Source organism: Gymnoscopelus microlampas (genome assembly GCF_963454915.1).
Source record: "Gymnoscopelus microlampas genome assembly, chromosome: 3".
Lineage (NCBI taxonomy): Eukaryota > Metazoa > Chordata > Actinopteri > Myctophiformes > Myctophidae > Gymnoscopelus > Gymnoscopelus microlampas.
In genome coordinates, this window is record NC_139940.1 from 55,289,228 (window position 1) to 55,313,756 (window position 24,529).

Consider the following 24,529-nt stretch of genomic DNA (forward strand, 5'->3'; position numbering starts at 1 on the left):
TTGATGCCTTTTCGTCAAGTAACATTTTGAACACAGGCCTTTTACTTGTAACAGAGTATTTCTACATTGCAGTATTATACTTTTACGAATACAAATTTGACTACTTTTTCCACCACTGCTCTCTCTCTCTCTCTCTCTCTCTCTCTCTCTCTCTCTCTCTCTCTCTCTCTCTCTCTCTCTCTCTCTCTCTCCCCCTCCCTCTCTCTCTCTCTCCTGTCAGCTCCTGGACCAACAGGACGTGACCCAGCTGAACATCAAGTGGCTGAGGGCCCAGATGGGCATCGTCTCCCAGGAGCCCGTCCTGTTCGACTGCAGCCTGGCCGACAACATCGCCTACGGAGACAACAGCCGCACCACCGTCACCATGGAGGAGATCCAGGCTGCCGCCAAGGCTGCTAACATCCACACCTTTATAGACGGCCTGCCGCAGGTACACCACTACACGCGCGCACACACACACACACACACACACACACACACACACACACACACACACACACACACACACACACACACACACACACACACACACCGCAGAAGTGCTTTACAGAAAAAGCAATAATAATATAACAATAAAGCAAAAAGAAGAGCAAAAACAACATTAAAATCATTTAAAATAATGGCCAAAAAAATGGCAGAAAAATGGGATCTCTCAGCCAAGTCAACACATAATCTGTAGGGTCCCAGACTCCCAGTCATAGGTGGCCCATGTAACTTGATGAACCTCAAGGCTGATACCTGTTTAACCAGTAACTTTGTATGGATTGGGGCTTGATGATTAAATTCATCTGGCTGAATCCCCTTTCGCACTCTGCAGTGCAGAGAGACCATTCAATTCCATGGCTTTTCTCGAGTAGCCTAATGTTACGCAAAGCAGCCAGGGAGAGGGCTATTGTTCTATGTGTTGACGGCGGGTTGACGGCTCTCTCGCGGGCACGCATTTGCACCTTCAGAGCTAGTGGAACTGAGCCCCACTAGGCTCCACCAGGGCAGCCCACCCCTGGCTATGGGCGAGCTACTGTAATGGTACTGTAAATCTGGGCCCCCAAATCTGAGATTCTAGTGGGGGCTCGTCATTTCTGGCAGGGGCTTTAGCTCCGAGGCCCCCACAGGATCGGCGCCTATGATCATTATATATTGATTGTAGATTTATAGAAGTCATTTGGATTCTATATATACCAGCATGTATTTCTCTTGGCTTGTAACTTTAACACTGCTACTCTGCACCAAGTGCAGGTAAACAAGTCCGACCTACACTAATAGATTTTTTATTGTATTTTAACATCAAAGATTATGACTTGGTCAAACTAGCAGTGTGTGTGTGTGTGTGTGTGTGTGTGTGTGTGTGTGTGTGTGTGTGTGTGTGTGTGTGTGTGTGTGTGTGTGTGTGTGTGTGTGTGTGTGTGTGTGTGTGTGTGTGTGTGTGTGTGTGTGTGAGTGTAGAAGTATGACACGCAGGCAGGGGACAAGGGGACCCAGCTGTCAGGGGGACAGAAGCAGCGTATCGCCATAGCCAGAGCCATCCTCCGCAACCCCAAAATACTGCTGCTGGACGAAGCTACGTCTGCACTGGACACCGAGAGCGAGAAGGTCAGTACATTCTTTAACCCAATTAGACCTGGAACGCACCTAGATCTTAGCTATAGCCGTTATTTTATACTTTGGGCTATTCAAAAATAGCAGATCTACAAGCTCGTAGCTTGTAGATCTGCTACTTTCAAAAGATTGTTATACATTTGAAAGCTTGACATGGGACATTCTGCATATTTTGGTACTTTAAGTACATTTTGATGCCAACACTTTTGTACTTTTACTCAAGTACATTTTCAATTCCGGACTTTTACTTGTAACAGAGTATTTCTATATTGCAGTATTGATACTTTTACTCAAGTAAAAAATGTGAGTACTTTTTCCACCACTGGTTTTAGCTTGGTTCCTGACGTCTTGGTTTTTTGACACGTTGTGTTGTGTGTCCAGGTTGTTCAGGACGCTCTGGACCAGGCCCGGCAGGGCAGGACGTGCATCGTCGTGGCTCACCGCCTGTCCACCATCCAGAACGCGGACCGCATCGCCGTCTTCCAGGGCGGCCTGGTCGTTGAGCAAGGCACACATCAGCAGCTGCTGGCCAACAGGGGCGTCTACCACAACCTAGTCACTAAGCAGATGAGATAGAGAGAGAGGGAGAGGACCAACTGAACTGGATTCTAACTGCACTGTCCTTAGGCTCTGATCCATAGCCTAGAAGGAGTTCTCCTTAAGGCTATGGGACTTTCGATTCTTTGCGCACGCATAGCCTCTCGTCTGCAGTAAAAAATAAAAATAAATACTCTTTCGCTACTCACCAAAACAAAGACGTTTTTTTTGGAGTTGAAAGTCAACTCTACTAAGTGGGAACACTCTGAGCCCCCACCTCACGTCTAAAATACACTTTTTGGCCAAAATGTTAAATATTTCAACGGAAGGAAAAAATGTTTTAGTTACTCCGCTGCGCCCTCTACAGATCTTGTCGATAGAAAAAATCCATTGACCAGATCTGTAGAGGGCGCAGCGGAGTAACTAAATAATGCTTTGGGGGCTCAGAGTGTTCTCACATAGTAGAGTTGGCTTTCAACTCCATTAAACCGTCTTTGTTTTGGTCAGTAGCGAAAGTAGTATTTTAATGCAGACGAGAAGCTGTGCAGCTTGTGGTGCGAGCGCAAAGAATCGAAAGTCCCATAGCCTTAAGGAGAACTCCTTCTAGGCTATGGATCAGAGCTACACTGTCCTCACGTGTGGGAACCTTGGTGACACAATACACAATCAAAAACCACCGGACAACCGGACGACACAACCGAGAGCTTCCACTACTACACAGGGACGGGACTGTCATGTAACAGAAGAGTCCCTCGCGGGTTCAATTCCCTGGCTGCATCTACAGGAACTGATCGACTGGGGGTCTCAATTTGACTCCCGGCGTCTCGTCTCGCAAGTCTCTCCTGGGCTCCGTCTCTCTCTACCTCCTGCAATTTAATTAAGAAATAAAAATGCCAAAAATAAATTAATTCAATTAATTAAACAAACAAACAAAACATCAACACTCTCAAGAGAAAATATATTTAAAATGTTTTTTTAATCCACTGGGTTACAGTGGCTTTGTTTTTTTCTGTATCCATGCCTGTAGTATTGTTAAGTGTATCGAGGATCAGCTTGGATTTTTACCATCCTTTTTTATACCACTGCAGTGGATGGAGCTCACTAGTTGTTGCATTATCTCATAATCTTTTGATCTTTTAACCTCTCTCCAGAAACCTTGAATTACTGTCTTGACACAACCAGACCAAGTGAATGGAAGAACCCGTTTGATTCTCACATTTAAATTCTCACACCGGCGGGAGACTCAATGGAGACTCAATGGAGACTCAATGGAGACTCTTTGAGACTTCGCCGGTCATCAAATTATTGGCTTATAGGAATGCGACACAAACAAAGAAATCTCCATGAATCCAAGGCTTCATGGGGTGTGTAATTAATAGAAAATAAGTAATTATTTGGGTGAACTACTCCTTTAAGACACACTCCTGAAACTCCTGTGTTTATGTTATAGCTTGAATAAATGTAAATCATCTCAATCACAGAGTAATTAGTAGCTACATCATGTGATTGCTTTTTTTAATGGGTAAAGAGTGATCAATTTCATTTTCTAAGTAGCCAATAGTTATCGTGGACCAAATTGTTCTATGTTTGTGTGAGTGTTAAGTAATAAGCATTTTATTATGAATTACTGTAATATTTAGCCATGAGTATGTGAGTTGATAATCATTGAAGTGCCTGCTTCACATATTTGGACCAAAGAGAGCAACGCTCATTTGATTTTTTTCTTTCTTTTTCTTTTTTTTTTTGTCATTTGTCATTTTTGATCAGTTAATAGAAATGAAAAGACACTTTGTATTTTAATACTGAAACCAGGTGTTAAAGGTGATATATTTTGGTTAAATCAAAACTTTTATTTTACTTTTCTTTAGTTTTATATTGTGATAGTAATCATTGCTATACAGTGTTTGTTCAGTAACGGGGGTCTTCCCGGTTATCCATATAGTCTAATCTAGTCTTCTTCCAGAATTATTTTTATTTTATCACACAAGCACTTAAAATTACCAACGTTTGTAAAAAACTAAAAAAGCACTGAAATACTACTTGTTTGAGAACATGCTCTTATGTATGCTGCTGTTGGGGTATATTTACCACAGTACATTTGCACATAATTCCACATATTATGTGGAATTTGTTCTCTGCATTTCCTGACTGTAAGCTTTTAACCACATGATCCCTAGTGTCCCTAATCTGGGTTCGGCTATTTATGGCAACAAGATTTGGTGTAGAGGGGAAAAGGAGGCGGGCGAGTAGGCTATAGACCCCTGATGGACTCTGGTCAATGAAGTATAAAAGGTGTAAGTGGTTAAAGTTTTATACTGTATGTACGCAATGAATCATTGACTGTAAAATCCTGAAACAGTTCTGCATTTTTTGATGCAAATAAAGACCACGTGGCTTAAGTCTGCAAATGTAGTTGGCTGACATAAAAAAGGCATACATCCATATATAACAACAAATATTCAAGAAAGGAGCACCCGGTCTGCCTTTTCCCTAGATCGGGTCCATAGTGTTAGAAGGAGTTAAGGAGAACTCGACCCTACGGACCAGAGCTACCTTTTCCCTATGTTTCTATGCACTGATTTGACCTAAAAAAAAGTAGCAATACCACAATATAAAAATATTCTGGTACAAGTAAAAGGGCTGTGTTCAAAATGTTACTTGAGTAAAAGTACAAAAGTATTGGCATCAAAATGTACTTAAAGTACCAAAAGTAAATAAGTACTAAAATGTTTTGAAAATAGCAGATCGACAATCTCTCAAGGTGACATGTTGTGAGCTTGTAGATCGGCTATTTTCAAATGGCCTGTGTATGAAATAGGGCTGAAGTGGTTAACACTTGAGACCGATTCTACAAATGCTTTCTAAATCAGTAGTTCGCCAACGTTTTCATGCCAAGGACCCCCAGATTGATATGTATCTGGCCGCAGACCCCCACATGAACATTATTTGTGCCAGGAGACGCCCCCCCCCCCCCCCCAGAAGAAGATTTGTGTAAAAACAATCCAGACTTATTTAAAAAAAAATCCCTTTGAAGATTTTTCATAAAAATGTAAAAAAAAATAGTAGATGTACAAGCTCACACGTTTTCCCCATTTTAATGTGTTAAAAGGGGGTTTATGTGGTCAAACTATGACAGTGTGTGTGTGTGTGTGTGTGTGTGTGTGTGTGTGTGTGTGTGTGTGTGTGTGTGTGTGTGTGCGTGTGCGCGTGCGTGCAGTGCACTCATATTCACTGTTGATGGGACAGACTGTAATGTATATATAGTCTCATTTCAATGATTATCTTTGTTTATTTTTGAACTATTTGCTTTTAAAACAGTTTTATTCTCTGAGCACAATGACAGTAAAATATCTGTCTGTCTGTCTGTCTGTCTGGCTGGCTGGCTGGCTGGCTGGCTGGCTCTTTATTCAGTGACAGTTACACACCTCCTCCACCAGGGGTCGAAAGGCATTAAGGGACAGTATACTTTATTGCGCATGCTTGAACTACGTTACCCGGAAGTAAGCGTGTGTTGTTTTTCATGGCTGTGAGCAACAAAGAGGGCTGTGAAAAAATGTCTCATAAACGAGGTAAAATGTGTCAACTAATGGCGCGTTCTAAAATACAGCGCTGAGCGCACTGGCCAATACAAACTAATAGGCGAGTGTGCTCCGGTGCGTAATTTCCGAACGCACCCTAAGAGTCACTACGGCTGTCGATAAATGAACACCTGGCGTTGGCGGGAAAGGAGATATTGTGTGTATTGGAGAAACAGCAGCGTGGTGCTGATGTTTGTAGTGTGAAGCTTAATGTCAGAGTGTTTGTGTTGGAGCGTCTCAGTGCGGCTGCGGAGTTTATGTGTAACCTCTTCCAGAGAGAGATAGAGACACTAGAAACTCTGCTGGAGAGACAAGACAAACTTCTGGACGTGATTCTACAGCCACACATCAAACTACACAGAGCAGGTTTGTTATTTAAGCTGCATTTCAAACACATTTTACACACGTTTGAGGCAGTAGCTACTTATAGCTAAGCTACAAGCTTAAAGGGACATGTTTTACATGAAACCTTCATCGACTACAACCCATGTTACATCAAAGTCCTTATTCTATTCCTTCATTCCAGACCAGTGTGGAGCCCAGCCTGCAGGTGAAGATGAGTTCTCCACAACCAGCCTGGACTGTTTCTGTCAAACAGGAACCTGAAGGCCTCCTGGATATCAGTAAGTTTAATGCTCTCTCAGTTTCTTTGTTTTATTCTGTTCTGTTGTAGGACATTTTATATGTGCTAGTACTGCATTATTAATCTCTGAGGAAAAGCACATTATAACTACCACAACTTAGTCAGTTATAAAGGCACATAGAGAAGTGCTGTAATGTATTATAACGCATTATACACTATATAATGCTGATATATGAATAATGGTTATTAACAATTGTATCATACTATAATTAACCTGGTAAACCATCCCGGTTGTGTGAATTCACATTATCATGTGTCTTTTGCAGACCAGTCTGCAAAAGACTGCGTGGTCCGCGAAGAAAGGCTCCACGATTCTGCTTGCTATTTAAAATGTGTATTCCTTGGTTTGTTTATTTATTAAGTGCTACTATTTGTTGTCCAAATATAGAAGGAATGGACCAGCACTTTGAAGAGTCCTTCATTCATGACACATTACACTTTTAAAACTCTGACTGTTAGGGATGTGTAAAAGTGACCAAAATTAAAATCGATTACTATAGAAAATCGATAATTCTATTCATACCGATTATTCGAAAATTCAACCATGACAATGTTTTTTTTGCCGTGGGATTTTTTTGGGTGCAATTGTTCTGGGGATTTGTTCAGTTTTTTCATCAATGACAATAACAGCATTGCATTGGCCTATAAATTGATTTTCAGAAATAAACAAAGACAGTAGCACGTACATCTTTTACATTATTGTAATTAAACCATTAGATACGTGGTGAAAAAAAATCACACTCTCCACAGTCAATCCATTTATGTGTATTTGTTTTATCAAAAGTCCCTAATATTCAATTTTGAATTACCTCCTGTAAACGCAAAATAGAGAATACATAAATATTACAGCCATACTAGGTATCCTCTAAAATGTAATTACTATGAGCAGGGTTTGGATGACAATATAGCCTTTGCAACAGAACTTAAAAAAACAAAACGTTTTTTTAAATGTATTTTTTAATATAAATATTTCTTTTAATATTGGATTGTTATACTACAAACGATTATTCGAATATTTGATTATTCTGACCCATCTTTATTGACTGTCCTTATTTACACTCAGTGCTTTATACATTTAAACATTTGTTTAAATTGCAACAACCAGTGCCAGCCTACAGTGGTGAATACCAGTGTACTACTGACAATGTGAGAAAAGCCCAGAAAGGTTGCTTCTTTCAGAAGAGAACATTACCACATTCATTGCCTTTTGGCAAAAAAAAACTATTGACCGATTACGTCAGTAAAAACGTTTTTTTCTTTTGTACTTGGAGGGAGGTAACCCACTTTAAACCCTTGAAGCCTACTTAGACTAGTGGGATTTCAGAAAAAAAAGGCCTTCTATAGGAGGTTAGAGGCATCTGGGGGTAAAAGTGGGTAACCAGACCAATTTTCACAATTCAAGGGTGCTGAATCTGAAACACCTGGTTCCCAAGCGAAATTTTGAGGTTTTGGCTACCAAATTGCCAATTTTGAACAATTTCTTCAATAACTCTGTAACAAGGCAGGCACAACTGACAAATAAAGAGTCTATATCTATGGTGCTCCATAGACTTGAAGAGGTGTTTCACTTTAAAACACTTCTGGGGTCATTTTCACGTCTACTCTAACATTTCTGTGCTTGATTAAATATTTAGATATTTGATATTAATTTGATTGTAATCAGTGTCAGGTGTTCATGCTACATGGTGAATAGGACAATAGGTATGTCACTCAGTACTCTATGGGTATAAGTAACAGTGTCTCCGCCATATATGGCGGCTGCCAATTATAGCAGAGATAGCACAATACTTTGCCAGCCCTTTTGCCTCCTTTTTGGCATCCTAAGTTGTTGAAGCCCTCTAACAACTAGTCTTTGGGTATGTCCTAGGCTGCCAAATATAGATATGTAGTCTGCACCTATAACCTAGCTCTGAGATGGTATGTAGGAGTGGTTGGTATTTGGTAGGCTAAGTGCCACCGTTTCAAAGCTGTATAGCATGGCTGTTATCACAACTATGCGTCGTAAGCATAATATCCTAAAACAAAAAATATGTTCTTCTTTCCCTTGTGAAGCATACTGACATTCGAATATTTGCCTTGAGAATAATTAGTGAAATCAATGACATAAGGTTTTTTCATTGACAAACATAAACGGCAGGCTATACTGGAATTGGATTAAAGCGTGTGCCTTTAATCAAAAGTGTTTTTACAATATGCATGGCCTTCACACACACAAACACACAGTCTAATCAATGGGGCAATCAAAGGTAGATTTTCTTTTTAATTAAGTTAAAACAATTATTGGTTTTCTCTCATTGTATCTTTTGCCTAGACTTCCTGCACCTCCCTGTGTCTAAAGAGGAGCTAAAAGAACACATGATGACTCATACAGAAGAAAAGCCCTTTACATGCTCAGTTTGTGGCAAAGGCTGTAGTCGCCAGCGTAATCTAAAACAACACATGATGACTCATACAGGGGAAAAGCCCTTTACTTGTGCCATTTGTGGCAAAGGCTGTGTTAGCATGAGTTGTCTTAAAACACACAAGATGACTCATATAGGGGAAAAAACCTTTACTTGTACAGTGTGTGAAAAGGGCTTTCGTCTTAAGTGTCACCTAAAAGAACACATGATGACTCATACAGGGGGAAGCCCTCTACTTGTACAATTTGTGGCAAGGGCTTTAGTCATAAGTGTCACCTAAAAGAACACATGATGAGTCATATAGGAGAAAAGCCCTTTACATGCTCGGTTTGTGGCAAAGGCTGTAGTCGCCAGCGTAATCTAAAACTACACATGACGACTCATACAGGAGAAAACCCCTTTACTTGTACAGTTTGTGGCAAAGGCTTCTGTAATCAGAGTTTTCTAAAAACACACATGATAACTCACACGGGGGAAAAGCCCTTTACTTGCACAGTTTGTGGGAAAGGCTGTAGTCGCCAGCGTTATCTAAAAATACACATGATGACTCATACAGGGGAAAAACCCTTTACTTGTGCAGTTTGTGACAAAAGCTATAGTCAACACAGTGCTTTAAAAACACACATGATGACTCATACAGGGGAAAAACCCTTTACTTGTGCAGTATGACCATAGTCTGTATAAAAGAGATGGACAAAGCCAGACCGCTGGTTTCTACAGACCGAAAATGAAGCCGATTGTTCAGGAATTTGAAATCCGCCATCTCTAATATAAGCCAAAAAGCACGTCGGGAACAGGAACTGGAAAACAATCCCCAAAGAATGTAGTTAGATACTGCACATGGTGATGTGTTCAGAAGTTATGATACTTTTCTAGTGAGTGGATGCTTTGTTAAGAAGCTGCTCTCAAGGTTCATTGCCATCTGGAAATGTTTAAATGTATCTGTTTTAGTGATTTAGTGACTTAATGGACTATTGTTTGTGTTCCTTTTTTATTGCTTTTTAGTTTTTTATCACCTGCAGCTCATAGTTTACCCTTTAAACAATATGTGTATCAGTATGTGTCCAGATTAGATTTTTTATATTCATTAGGCATACAATAAAGTGCTGACAACTTGAACATTTTTTGTGTTATATTTGTGTTATTTGTACTGTTAATTGTCACAGCACTTATTTGGTAGGTCTCAGCAAAGCATTCAACATAGTTGTTTTGTGTATTTATTGCGATGTTTTTCTAGGCAAAGACCTCTTCTGATACCTGTTTAAAAAAGGTTTCTCTGGTAGTAAGTCCTTGATGCTATAATATATAAAAAAGGTTATCAATTCATTCATACAAGCATTATTTTTTTTTTTTTTTATTATACTCACTTATTAAAGATGGGGAGCTATCCCCCCCCCCCCCCCACACACACACTACATTTTCAAAAAGTACAGAAAGTGTTTATGTTGACTTGTCCTAGTCCATCCCATCCCCCTCCTCATGAAAGGACTGCCCATGGCTCTGCCCAGTTGTTTACAAAACATTGGTTGTCAAATTGGGGTCCTTGAGGGGGTTCCAAAGGGTCTCCAGCAAAATGTGTTTACTGTTTAGCATCAAAATCAGTGTAACCTGTTTAAAACTATATACATACCTGTATATATGTTCTGCTTAATGTAACCATGATTATTAATTACAATTATTGGTAAATGATGATTTTTGTTTTTGTGTTCTATATCTATCTAAATCTATCTATCTATCTAAATCTATCTTAGGAAGCGAGATACAGCCTTTTTCAGTTATACGCTAAACAAGGAGTGGATGGAGCTGCAAATCTTCAGATGATGATATCTTGGGTTCTGAACATGTTTTTCAAAAACATTTTTTTTTTTTTTTTTTTTTTTTACTTTTTTTTTCAAAAACACGTCAAACACGTCATTGGCACGTTGCGCCATAGCGGTAAAAACACGTGAAACACGTTAATGGCACTCAATGAGTTAAGACACATCTTGTATGGGAGCCACTGACACAACGTATATTTTCAGATGGGTGACCCCGGACAAATCCTTTTAAACGTTTGAGAACAACTGGTCTAGACTTAGCCTCGCGTGGCCAGACAATATCACACAACAGATTTGTCTGGAACCAGGCTAGGCTAGACTCTGACAGCTGGATAGCCATAGTCTTTACATCTTTACATTGACATCTACAACAGCAAAGCTTGGAAAGAGAATATCAATGCTTGAGTTGCTGTATGGCCCGCAGTACCATTTATTTTCACAGAAAAATTATTGCGCAAAAAGTGGAGACACCTGTGAGATCGCTATGTGAGGGAGAGGAGAGAGGCTGGTGAAACGACAGCAAGTGGCAGTGCTGCCAGCAACAGGAGGCCCTGGCCCCATGCACCCCTGATGACCTTTCTGGACCCCTTCATCTCTTCCAGGCCAACCTCCTCCAACATGCTTCAGCTAGTTTTTGTGGTTCACCCTTTGCCTACCGTAAACCGGTAAGGTAGAAGGTTAAAAAGCGGGGGGTCGAGTTGAGCCCCCACTAGCGCGCACATACACCGGCGCCTCTGGCCATAGTGCTCTCTTGGGTTTTAGCATCATTTTGTATGAAACTGTAACTCTGTGTTTTTTTTTTGCAAACTGTTGATAAAGTATTCAATCAATCAATCAATCAATCAGGTGAAAGATGGCACCTACCGGCTGAAGGAGACTCACCAATACTGGTACCAAGTGCAGGGTCAGCTTCACATTGCCAAGAAGACCTGCTTCTTCACCACCTGGACCCTGAAGCAGTCGCTCGTGAAAGGACCCCCAGATTGATATGTATTTGGCCGCCGACCCCCATCTGAAAATATTTTGTGCCCCCCCAAGAGAAGATTTGTGTAAAGACAATTCATACTCATTAAAAAACAAATCCAAACACTTTCAAGATTTTTCAAAAATGTACAAGCCTTGTAGATCTGCTAGTTTTGCTAGCAGATCTATCTTTTATTCTTTGCAATGACAGTTATCTATCTATCTATAATATAATATATAAATATATTCAGTGACAGTTACACACCTCCTCCACCAGGGGGCGAAATGCATTAAGGAACAGTGTCTGAATCCTTTATCGCGCATGCGTGAACCATGTTCACCCGGAACCGGAAGTGTGCGAGTTGTTTTTCATGGGGGTGAGCAACTAAGAGCGCGGTGGGAAATGTCTCACAAAGGAGGTAAAATGTTTCAAATAGAGTCTCTACGGCTGTCGATAAACGAACACCTGACGTCGGTGAGAGAGGAGATATCGGGTGTTGTCAACGAGCGCCTCAGTGCGGCTGAAGAGTTCATGTGCAACCTCTTCCAGAGAGTGATAGAGACTCTAGAAACTCTGCTGGAGAGACAAGACAAACTGCTGGACGTGATTTTACATCCACACATCAAACTAGAAAGTGCAGGTTTGTTATTTAAGCTGCATTTCAAACACACACACACACACACACACACACACACACACACACACACACACACACACACACACACACACACACACACACACACACACACACACACACACTCACACACTCACACACTTTCTCTATCCCTCTCTCTCTCTCTCTCTCTCTCTCTCTCTCTCGCTCTCGCTCTCGCTCTCGCTCTCGCTCTCTCTCGCTCTCTCTCTCTCATTCTGTCCTGTTGTATATCATCAACCTAACAGTTATATAATGCAGTCATTTGAAATCTTGATTTACTAGTTACTTTGTAGATATACTTTGCCTATATCCGATCTACAAGCTCACAACGCATTGTGAGCTGGTAGATCTGCTTTTTTCAAAAGATTTGCGTACATTTTGAATACCAGACTTACTTGTACTTACTTGTAACAGAGTATTTCTACATTGTGGAATTGATACTTTTACTTAAAGGTAGGGTAAGTGATTTCCAATGGTTAAAAAAAGTGTTAAATAGCTATATATTCTGATAGTATTGCTATAGAGCAGTGTTTCCCAACCTTTTGGTGCCAAGGCACACCTGGCATAGCCAACAAATCCCTCGGCACACCTAGATACGGAAAACATTTTTTTTTTTTTTAAATTGCAGATCTACAAGCTCACAATGCATCACATTGCGAAGCGTTGGGAGCTTGTAGATCGGCTATTTTCAATTTGCTTGTAGATTAGCTTGTAGATCGGCTATTTTCAATGCATACAGTTTTAATTAAAGTGCTCATAATGGTCTAAGTGCTTTAGTTGCTTCTTTTGGGCTTGTTTTCCTAGATCTGGTTGCTTATTTCTCTCACAACATCTGGCAACACTGGTGCAAGTTCAACTTCGTCTCTCGTCTAAAAATAACAGATGCAGCGTTGCATCGCCTTGACAACTGTTCTGTCTGGAAGCGAGTCCTTCGATCGCACGATGGATCAAGTAATAAATGCTCTCATGTGTAATGAGAATAAATAAGTTTACAAGGTTTAACCCCATTACCAAATAAAAGGCTAATAAAACGTGGAAAGGATATTATATAAGCCTTTTCTAATCAACATTGCTCCCCTTTACCGAGGTAAAAATATGTTGAAATCCAGCATACAAGTGGAACGCTGCTATCCGATTATGGATCAGAGCTTATTGATTACTTATTGATTAAATTAGTTAATTTTGGATTAATGTATCACTGTCCTACGTCGGAATGGGGAATGGATCTTCTGGACACAGCTTTTCATCCACAAGTTTCTCATCAGATGGTAAGATTTATTAGGCTATTGTGTGTGGTGTTTATGTGATCAATATACAGTAGCCTACAGTATTATAATTTAATACCGCGGACACTGGAGGTGTGTATGTGCCTCCGCTTGGCAGCCAATGGCAAACACACCGAGGGACCTTATAATTCAGCTCTAAATGCAACTGATAACCTTGAAAATAAATTAAAAGCAGTGGAATCTGCATCATGTCTATATTATGCATTGGCTACAAGCAATACATCATTTGGGGTACCGCTCATAATTCCGACATCCCACTACTCCGACTACGTGGCTTCCGTGTGCGGTTAGGGTTAGGTATAGGGTTAGTAACCGTCGGAAAGGCAACATGTCGGCTTCCCGACATGTAACCCATCATTTGACATATTTTTTCTTTTTTATATATATGTGTTGACAAATGTTGGGCACATACTATTTTATTTTAGGTTTGGCACTGCATTGATTTTGCATGAAGAATAAAGCATTCTAACGACATACGCACAGCTTTGATCCCTGGTAAGACAGCCTCTGGGCTGACTTGAAAACGGTCGGACATTCCACTACAATCACAGACAAAAAAACATAATGAATTTGACTGCTAGTGTAGAAATTGTCGTAAATGCCGGTACGATCAAAATATGGTCGTAAATTGCTTAGTGAATCGGGGCCAATGGAGGAGTCTGAGTTCACCTTCCCAGAGTAAAACTTATTTGGTGCTGAACCCAATATACTTCTAAAAACACAACGTGACAGCACTCACTCGCCAAATGACTTTAAAAAGAAAAAAAGGACAGAGACAGTGCGTCAGTTTCACCATTTATTTTATTTATTATTATTTATTAAAAACTTTAAAACTCAATAAAAAGATTTGTAAAAAGAAAAGAAAAAAAATGGCCACAATACAACTGTCTTAGTGTGAAACTTGAGCTTGTTTTGCTGAACACAGAGTTTGTATCCTGGCTGAGACTGATGACAAGCAGACACAGAGCTCCTGGTCAACTGCTCAAATACAGAGCAATGACCCCATGCAAAGCAGGAGTGAATGGGTGTCCAGTGCTGCTGAGGGGAAACATACAGTATCAAGCTTGCCCTTATCCACATGCTTCCGCCAGAGTTTCAGTCTCCCCCAAAATCCCGTCAGTTTATATGTGCTTGTGAGGATATTCTCAGTTCTTCCTTGCATTCGCCTGTTCAGTTCATTCAGATGTTCAGACAGAAAGCTTTGTAATTCTCCCCTCAGTATAGACCCACGACAAAACTTTCCCTCTGGAGAGCCACCGCAGTTCGCCCCCATTTCCTCGAACAGGGTGGCAAACAGCCGGCTTTTCATGTGCTTTAATAAAGTTAACGATACTTACCGCATCATCCAACACAGCTGAGAGGTTTTTTGGTAAAGTCTTTGCAACCAGCGCCTCACGGTATAAACCGTGACGTCAGGATTCTTCTCTTTGACTCTGCTTACAAATCCCTTGTATCGCCAGGTCATAGATGTGGCCCCATCAGTGCACACACTGACACAGTTTTCCCAAGTTCCATTGCTCCAAATATACCCGGAAAACGTCCTCTCCTGTTGTTTTCCCAGGCAGTTGTTTGCAAAACAGATAATTCTCTCTGATGTCTCGGTCAATGACTCTCAAGTTTGCCAACAGCTGTGCGTGTCCACTCTGTTGATTCATCAAGCTGCAGTGCAAACTTTCCACATTTTTTTTTGTATGACGCACTCTCAATGTCTGCAGACATGTCTTCAATGTGTCGGCCAATTGTGTGGTTTGAGAGCGGCACCTTTTCCATTTATTTTGCAGCATCTGGTCCCAACATTATTTTTACCATGATTGTGCATGCTGACGCTAAAAATGTTTTTGCCATTGTATGTGACAATTTTAAGTTTGCCACAAGCTCTGCAAATTGGTAGCTAGCTTCCAGAGCTTTGTCAGAAACCTTGGTGCTGGTGGGTACTGCTAACAATACAATTGTCTGTTTCGCAATACTAGCTTTCAAACTCACAAAAAAGTCTTTATCCTTTGTAGCGATTTCTTCATGGTTGGTCTCAAGGTGACTTTCATCTTACTGGTAACCATAGCATGCATAGTGGAGAAGGATTAGATGTATCCCCAATAAAAGTGAAGCCAAATTTCATGTAGTCATCATGGTACAGTCTGGCTGTGGCTTTCTTTTTAATCGTATTGCTAGTCGCGGTTGTTGTTCCCGACTGCACGGCGATGGCGTCAGCGGTGCTGTGTAAGCTGCTGGTGCTGTTGTTCCTTATCTTTTGCCCTACCTTTTAAAAACACTTCTTTGTTCCCTTTCTTTTACACTCAACCTTCATCTACAACCCATCAAAGTCCTTATTATGTTCCTTCATTCCAGACCAGAGTTCTCCAAAACCATCCAGGACTATTAAACATGAACCTGAAGACCTCCTGGACACCAGGACTGTTCCTGTTAAACAGGAACCTGAAGACCTCCTGGACACAAGTACGTTCAATGTGCTCTCTCAGTGTGCTCTCACAGTTTCTTTGTTTTATTATTTTCTCCACACAACCCATAATACCTGCCGGCCAGGCAACCCCAGCCATTGCTGACCCCTCCACACATCCCATAATATCTACCGGTCAGGCAACCCCAGCCATTGCTGACCCCTCCACACAACCCATAATACCTGCCAGTCAGGCAACCCCAAGCATTGCTGGCCCACATACATTAGCCCCTAAAACTATGCCCATAACACCCGGTGCTCAAACTGGTGCGGACAGTCGTCCATCCTGGGCGAAGTCTACTCGCCGAAAGCACAAGAACAAGGAACAGTTAACAGGAGTAGGAGGCAAAGTGTCACGGCGTCACAGTCTCCCTCTCTGTATGTAACTATGTGGCCAACCAGCTCAGGGACATAGAAAATATAAGAAGAAAACGTTTTGCCCTGTAAAATTGATGTCATCCTCAGCAGGTCTGAACAAAGTGTTCAGTAACTATAAAGACTTTACCTCTACTGTTGACAACATGACACATGTACATAGTATATTGTAAATACTGTCGTTGTAATGGCATTTCACCCTGTACATGTTAATAATCGCATCTTATTTGACAAATTGTCAATAGTAATGTAATCATGAACAAACATTCACAAACAAACATCCTGCACTCTGCTCTTGCTCAGCAGCATCCAGCAGAGTGCGGGATTTTTGTTCATGAATGTTTGTTCATGATTGCTTCATTTGTCACTGTCCAACGCACCTGCATCTGAACAAAGTGGATGTTAAATAGTAACAAAAAAAAATGTATGTCCATATTTTGATTGTCTTCATTTGTATTACTTTTAGTATTATTCCTTCTTGGGCATGTCCAATGACATTTTATTTTATACATTGCAGTGCTTTTTCTTTTTCTTTAAGTGTTCCTCATTTCGTTCAGTAAAGTGATCATTGATACAGTAACAGAAGTTGTGGATCGTCAATTAATGAATGCAACACTTCGGGTTGAATCTTATCTTTACTGTCCTCTAAATGTGTTTTGCAGGGGAGGACAAACACATAAAAATACATACTGTATACAGGGGGAAAAGCATATATTATTTAAATTAGATTTGATTATGAAAAAGCAGGACACATACATAACAGATATACAGTAAGGTACCAGATTTCTTGCATGTAAGCAGGGCTGGATGTGGATGGTGGGGGTATGGGGGCACTGAGCTCATTAGTTTTTTGGGCTGAGCCAGAAAGAGACATGTCTGATGTGGATCAGGACATGTAAAATCTCTCTTGGGCACTCTATTACCTTAATACAATGTTATAATATTATGACAACTGAAAACATTACATTTAACATTTTCAGCTTTTAGCAACTTAGGCCCTATTTTCAATATTTTAGTCACCATCCTTATAGCATTTATAATTATAATGTACCATGCCTCACATCCTTACATGCAATTATCAGTTCATAATTACATTGCCTTTTTAAAACATATTAAGTTATAACTGGTGTAACAGCTCCTCCCTCCCCCAACATGGAACGTGGGCAGAATGGAGAGTTGAGTTTAATACCCCTTTATTATAGTTATTTAGGTCTTTAGATGTAATTTACAATGTAGTAATGTTCTAGGAGTTTTAACAATCTAAACACTGCCTAGCATGAATCCATTTCCTATATGGAGGGCACAATCTGACAGGCAGTTATACAAAGGACACATTTTCAACTTCTGATTATTTATACAGTTCAGTTGTAGATGCTACTTAAACAAGCAGGGACAATAGACTGGGTCAAGGAGAGGTTAAAATAAAATTGTGATCAAGACTTGCGCAAGGAGGTCTGCACAAGTCTTGATGACCCGCCCAGCGATGTCGTCAGGGCCAGGTGCTTTCCTCGCGTTGACATTCCTCACTTCCTGCTCAGCAAAAGCAAGCGTGTTGGAATACTCCCTGCTGATTTTATTCACACCTGAGCTGGCGCCAGCATTGTTAGCCTAAAACCTACCGTAGTAGGGGTTCAGATTGTTCGCCAGAGTTACATCAGCATTTCCGTCGTTTGCTTTTGTAATACATCATTGTCTTCGGTCCTTGCCACACCCACCCTTATGTCGTTCTGTTGAAACTGGGCAATATACGTACATTTAATTCTAGAGCATTTCAATATTATCTTATTTAAATGCTAAACACATGGTGCCATGTACATTTATAGGCCAATATCATACCATGTACTGGCTACACAGTGTACAGCAGCAACAGCTTCCTCCACTTGTGATGTCATCACTGTGCAGTTCCATTCTGCTCCCAGTAGGATCACCTTTTCAAAATATCTCCTTTTAAAGTCAGTTTGGTATAATTATATATCCTTATCTTTTGCCTTTCCTTTTAAAAAACACTTCTTTACACCCTCTGTTCCCTTTGTATTACACTCCTTAAAACCTTCATCTACAACCCATGTTACATTAAAGTCCTTATTCTATTCTTTCATTCCAGACCAGTCCAGCCTGCAGGTGAAGACGAGTTCTCCAAAACCATCCAGGAATGTATCTCTTAAACATGAACCTGAAGACCTCCTGGACACCAGGACTGTACCTGTTCAACAAGAACCTGAAGACCCCCTGGACACAAGTATGTTTAAGGTGCTCTCTCAGTTTCTTAGTTTTATTATTTTCTGTTGTATGACTCTCTCACCAATGTTTCAGTAATATAAAACCCTGTTCCCACTCACTTGAACTGCCTACAATTCACCTGTATATTTAATCTTGGCATCCTGTAAGAAAGTGTGCAGATTTTGAATGCTGGTATATTTGGTACCATCAATATCACATGTATGTATTTATTTATTTGAAAAGGATCCCCATTAGCTGATCCCATGGCAATCAGTAAGTCTTTCTGGGGTCCACATAAAAACATATTATAAAACATTAAAAACTACAACATTAACCTTCCTGCAGTGTTCTATTCAAATCTGACATAACTTTCCTGAATTATAAATAGTGTGTTTTTCATCTGATTGCCTCAAGACCTTATGATTTATTCCCCACTAGGCATGTGAACATAAAAATACTACCGTAATCACCATTTTCACTGAATTTTCCTCTCAGCATCTACAGTGAACCCTGGTATTGCCGGCCCCTCCAGGCCCATGATGCCTGCCGGTCAGGCAAACCCTGCTGCTGATCCCGCCACACAACTCATAATGTCTGCCTCTGCCACTGATGGCCCCTACACACTGCTCATAATGCCTGCCACTGCTGATCCCGCCACACTCTCCTGGTCTCAACCACCACTGCCGCCCTGTGTGCTGCTGCCACGGCCTATAAGAAATACCCCTGCCACCTCTACCATCACCAGACCTGTGCCCTCCCTCTCAGCTTCTTCAGTGAACCCTGGTATCGCTGGCCCCTCCACACGGCTCTTAATGCCTGTCCCTGCCACTGCTGGCCCCTCCACACGCTCCTGGCCTCAACCACCACTACTGCCTCGTGTGCTACTGCCGCGGCCTGTCGTTGGCCCTTACACACGGCCCATAATACCTACCGGTCAGGCAACCCCCGGCCTTGCTGACCCTTCCACCACACAACCCATAATACATGCAGGTCAGGCAACCACAGGCATTGCTGACCCTTCCACCACACAACCCATAATGCCTGCCAGTCAGGCAACGCCAGGCATTGCCGACCCCTCCACACAACCCACAATACCTGCCGGTCGGGCAACTCCAGGCATTGCTGGCCCACCTACACCAGCCCCTCCAACTATGCCCATAACACCCAGGGCGGCCCAAACTGGTGCGGACAGTCGTCCATCCTGGGCGAAGTCTACTTGCCGAAAACGCAAGTTAAAGGAACAGTTAACAGGAGTAGGAGGCAATGTGTCACGGTGTCACAGTCTGCCTGTCTGTAAACTATGTGGCCAACCAGCTCAGGGACATAGAAAATATAAGAGGAAAACGTTTTGCCCTGTAAAAATGATGTCATCGTCAGCAGGTCTGAACAACAAAGTGTTCAGTAACTATAAAGACTTCACCTCTACTGTTGACAACATGACACATGTACATAGTATATTGTAAATACTGTTGTTGTAATGGCATTTCACCCTGTACATGTTAATAATTGCATCTTATTTGACAAATTGTAATTTTAAAGTAATCATTAACAAACATTCATGAACTAACATCCTGCACTCTGCTCTTGCTCAACAGCATCCAGCAGAGTGCGGGATTTTTGTTCATGAATGTTTGTTCATGATTGCTTCATTTGACACTGTCCAACGCACCTGCATCTGAACAAAGTGGATGTGCAAATATTTTCTTAGAAAGTAAAAAAAAAAAAAAAAAGTGTGTCCATATTTTGATTTACATATTTAGTATTATTCCTTCATAGGCATGTCCAATGACATTTTATTTTATACATTGTAGTGCTGTGTTTCGTGAAGTGTTCCTCATTTTATTCAGTAAAGTGATCAGTGATACAGTAACAGAAGTTGTGGATCGTCAATTAATGAATGAACACTTCGGGTTGAATGTTATCTTTACTGTCCTCTAAATGTGTTTTGTAGGGGAGGACAACGTCAACATCAACACATAAAAAGACATACTGTATACAGGGGGAAAAAAGTATATCTATTTTTAATTAGATTTGTTTATGAAAAAGCAGGACACGTAACAGATATACAGTAAGGTACTGTATCAGCTTCCACTTTCTTAGACAGATGCGACAAATAGGAAAATCAATTGAGCAAGAGCTAAAACAAATAAGTGTATCAAATAAACAAGATCCAATAAAACAAGAGCTCATACAAGTAATTGACAACAATCATTACTATTACAACATGGCCAGAATTGGGACACAAGGGTTCATGCAATCACCCATTCAGTAAAAAATTTAAATAATTATAAATTAAAAAAGCCCTTGTTTTTGCCTCTGGGGGCACTACCTCCTTTTTTTGTGTGAATCAGGAACTCAGGTTTCATTACATGTTTAATAGAGACACACCGGGACTACACATTTCACGCCCATAATTGAGACAGTGCACCCACGTGAGGTCCGTTAGAACGATGTACTGCAGCTGTCCATGCAATTCCTGTGAGAGGAATATGAGAGTTAGCCTACTTTTAAAATGATCACACAAAGTCCAGCCCACTGGGAGAATAGCCTAGGGTATGAGGGGAGTTACATGACTGTAATAGGCTATACAGGGCTGGGTCCAGCTGGAATAGGCTAGACTAGAATGTTCTAGGCCTTAGTAGACTCTAATAGGCTCTATTAGGCTGTACTAGGCTTGTGTCAGCCCTGTAGCCCCTTTGCACTTGAGATTAACCACTGTGTCCACGGGCAATAGTTTTACATGGGTTTGTGTCCACCGGCAATAGTTTTACATGAAAATGTCTAGGCTATAGTATAGTACTGCCCCGTACAACCTAGCAGAGCCCAGCACAGCCCACCAGAGCCCATTATAGCCCACCCGAGCCCAGTAGTCCGGCACATTCCAGCACACAAAGTCCAGCCCAATGGCAGAATAGCCTAGGGTAGTTAAATGACTGTAATAGGCTATACAGGGCTGGGTCCAGCTGGAATAGGCTAGACTAGAATGTTCTAGGCCTTACTAGACTCTTAACAGGCTAGACTAGAATGCATCCACGGAAACGCTCCTTCCTACCTCAAGGAATTAGTCCCTCTAAAACCCTCAACCCGCAACACCCGCTCTGCAAACACATACCTTCTCCAAACCCACAAGGCAAACCTTCGCACCATGGGCGACCGGGCTTTCTGCTCGGCCGCTCCTGAACTGTGGAACGCACTCCCTGTCCACCTGAGAGCCCCACAGTCACTTGATTCCTTCAAGAGAGGACTAAAGACTTACCTTTTTAGAAAAGCTTTTCCTTAGCTGGTTTTACCTCTAGGCTTTATGCCCCATGTTTTAATAGTTTTACTCTAGTCTCCTAATTGTTGTTTTCTTTTATTGGTGTGATGTCTCTGTTTTTATGCAATTGACTTCTGTAGCACTTTGAGATTTCTTGTAAATGTAAAGTGCGTTATAAATAAAATCCATTATTATTATTATTATTATTATAGGTCTTACTAGACTCTAACAGGCTCTATTAGGCTGTACTAGGCTCTTGTCAGCCCTGTAGCCCCTTTGCACTTGATATTAACCACTGTGTCCACGGGCAATAGTTTTACATGGGTTTGTGTCCACCGGCAATAGTTTTACATGAAAATGTCTAGGCTATAGTATAGTACTGCCCCGTACAACCTAACAGAGTCCAGCACATTCCACCAGAGCCCATTATAGCCCACCAGAGCCCAGCAGTCCGGCACACACCAGCACACAAAGTCCAGCCCACTGGGAGAATAGCATAGGGTATGGGGGTAGTTAAATGACTGTATGGCTATACAGGGCTGGGTGCAGCTGGAATAGGCTAGACTAGAATTTTCTAGGCCTTACTAGACTCTAATAGGCTCTATTAGGCTGTACTAGGCTCTTGTCAGCCCTGTAGCCCCTTTGCACTTGAGATTAACCACTGTGTCTACGGGCAATAGTTTTACATGGGTTTGTGTCCACCGGCAATAGTTTTACATGAACATTTCTAGGCTATAGTATAGTACTGCCCCGTACAACCTAACAGAGTCCAGCACATTCCACCAGAGCCCATTATAGCCCACCAGAGCCCAGCAGTCCGGCACATACCAGCACACAAAGTCCAGCCCACTGGGAGAATAGCATAGGGTATGGGGGTAGTTAAATTACTGTACTAGGCTATACAGGGCTGGGTCCTGCTGGAATAGGCTAGACTAGAATGTTCTAGGTTTTACTAGACTCTAATAGGCTCTATTAGGCTGTTCTAGGCTCTTGTCAGCCCTTTAGCCCCTTTGCACTTGATATTAACCACTGTGTCCACGGGCAATAGTTTTGCATGGGTTTGCGTCCACCGGCAATAGTTTTACATGGACATTTCTAGGCTATAGTATAGTACTGCCCCGTACAACCTAACAGAGCACAGCAAAGCCCACCAGAGCCCATTATAGCCCATTATAGCCCACCAGAGTCCAGCAGTCCGTCCGGCATATTCCAGCACACAAAGTCCAGCCCACTGGGAGAATAGCCTAGGGTATGGGGGTAGTTAAATGACTGTAAAAAGCTATACAGGGCTGGGTGCAGCTGGAATAGGCTAGACTAGAATGTTCTAGGCCTTACTAGACTCTAATAGGCTCTATTAGGCTGTACTTAGTCTGGGAGGCATTGCCTCGGAGTTTGGACAGCGGGGGCGCGGCCACTGCGTTGTGATTCAAATCAACAGCCAATGAAGAAAAGGGGGCGGGATCCACATGCAGTGGGTGTTGCATCTAAATAGGATTGACGGGAAGCAATTTCCCCTCGAGAAATTTCGACCGCCATTGTTGTGTACTGCTGTTTGCCTCTCGTCGGACTTTTTAGACGAGTTGCACAGCTCCAGACTGGTAAGAGGCGTGTCCGCTCAGATTCAGAGCGTAAATTACATCCCGCCCACAAATCCCAGGGCTCTGGCCCAGAAGTTCCTCGCCGAGCCGGCGAAAACTTCTGGGAACTCAGATTAGGCTGTACTAGGCTCTTGTCAGCCCTCTAGCCCCTTTGCACTTGAGATTAACCACTGTGTCCACGGGCAATAGTTTTACATGGGTTTGTGTCCACCGGCAATAGTTTTACATGAAAATGTCTAGGCTATAGTATAGTACTGCCCCGTACAACCTAGCAGAGCCCAGCACAACCCACCAGAGCCCATTATAGCCCACCCGAGCCCAGTAGTCCGGCACATTCCAGCACACAAAGTCCAGCCCACTGGGAGAATAGCCTAGGGTATGGGGGTAGTTAAATGACTGTAATAGGCTATACAGGGCTGGGTCCAGCTGGAATAGGCTAGACTAGAATGTTCTAGGTCTTACTAGACTCTAACAGGCTAGACTAGAATGTTCTAGGTCTTACTAGACTCTAACAGGTTCTATTAGGCTGTACTAGGCTCTTGTCAGCCCTGTAGCCCCTTTGCACTTGAGATTAACCACTGTGTCCACGGGCAATAGTTTTACATGGGTTTGTGTCCACCGGCAATAGTTTTACATGAAAATGTCTAGGCTATTACTGCCCCGTACAACCTAACAGAGCCCAGCACATCCCACCAGAGCCCACCAGAGCCCATTATAGCCTACCAGAGCCCAGCAGTCCGGCACATTCCAGCACACAAAGTCCAGCCCACTGGGAGAATAGCCTAGGGTATGGGGGTAGTTAAATGACTGTAATAGGCTATACAGGGCTGGGTCCAGCTGGAATAGGCTAGACTAGAATGTTCTAGGTCTTACTAGACTCTAATAGGCTCTATTAGGCTGTACTAGGCTCTTGTCAGCCCTGTAGCCCCTTTGAACTTGAGATCAACCACTGTGTACACGGGCAATAGTTTTACACAAGTTTGTGTCCACGGCCAATAGTTTTACATGAGCTTGTCTAGGCTATAGTGTCCCCGAACCACACTTTGGGAACCAGCCATGGACCCCTTTGGAAACCCTCTGTACACGGTGTACACAGAGTACATTTTCCATTGAGTTAATGCTAGCTGTGTACACATGTCCACTTCCA

The 24,529-nt window shown here is 41.9% G+C and overlaps 2 protein-coding genes across 4 annotated transcripts in view; both read left to right on the plus strand.

Annotated features, from left to right (window-relative positions):
- LOC311041926 (ATP-dependent translocase ABCB1-like) overlaps window positions 1-2,172 on the plus strand; it is a gene marked incomplete at both ends in the record, with an annotated part of 49,887 nt that extends 47,715 nt beyond the window's left edge. Inside the window, 3 exons of the mRNA XM_084052409.1 lie at window positions 221-430; window positions 1,444-1,590; window positions 1,978-2,172. Coding sequence (XP_083908535.1) covers window positions 221-430; window positions 1,444-1,590; window positions 1,978-2,172 — 552 coding nt within the window. The remainder of the gene's footprint in view (window positions 1-220; window positions 431-1,443; window positions 1,591-1,977) is intronic.
- A 9,768-nt stretch (window positions 2,173-11,940) lies between these two features.
- On the plus strand, window positions 11,941-20,307 carry LOC311042333 (uncharacterized protein). Of its 3 annotated transcripts, XM_084053013.1 has the most exons (5): window positions 11,941-12,177; window positions 15,825-15,932; window positions 18,413-18,547; window positions 19,024-19,461; window positions 19,519-20,307. In XM_084053013.1, exons 1-5 carry the CDS (start codon window positions 11,961-11,963, stop codon window positions 19,989-19,991), a joined length of 1,371 nt encoding a protein of 456 aa, XP_083909139.1. In that variant the 5' UTR covers window positions 11,941-11,960; the 3' UTR covers window positions 19,992-20,307. The 3 variants fall into 3 exon arrangements, with proteins under 3 accessions (XP_083909139.1, XP_083909138.1, XP_083909140.1); XM_084053012.1 differs by having other exon boundaries at window positions 19,024-20,307; XM_084053014.1 differs by lacking the exon at window positions 15,825-15,932 and having other exon boundaries at window positions 19,024-20,307.
- The last annotated feature ends 4,222 nt before the right edge of the window (window positions 20,308-24,529 follow it).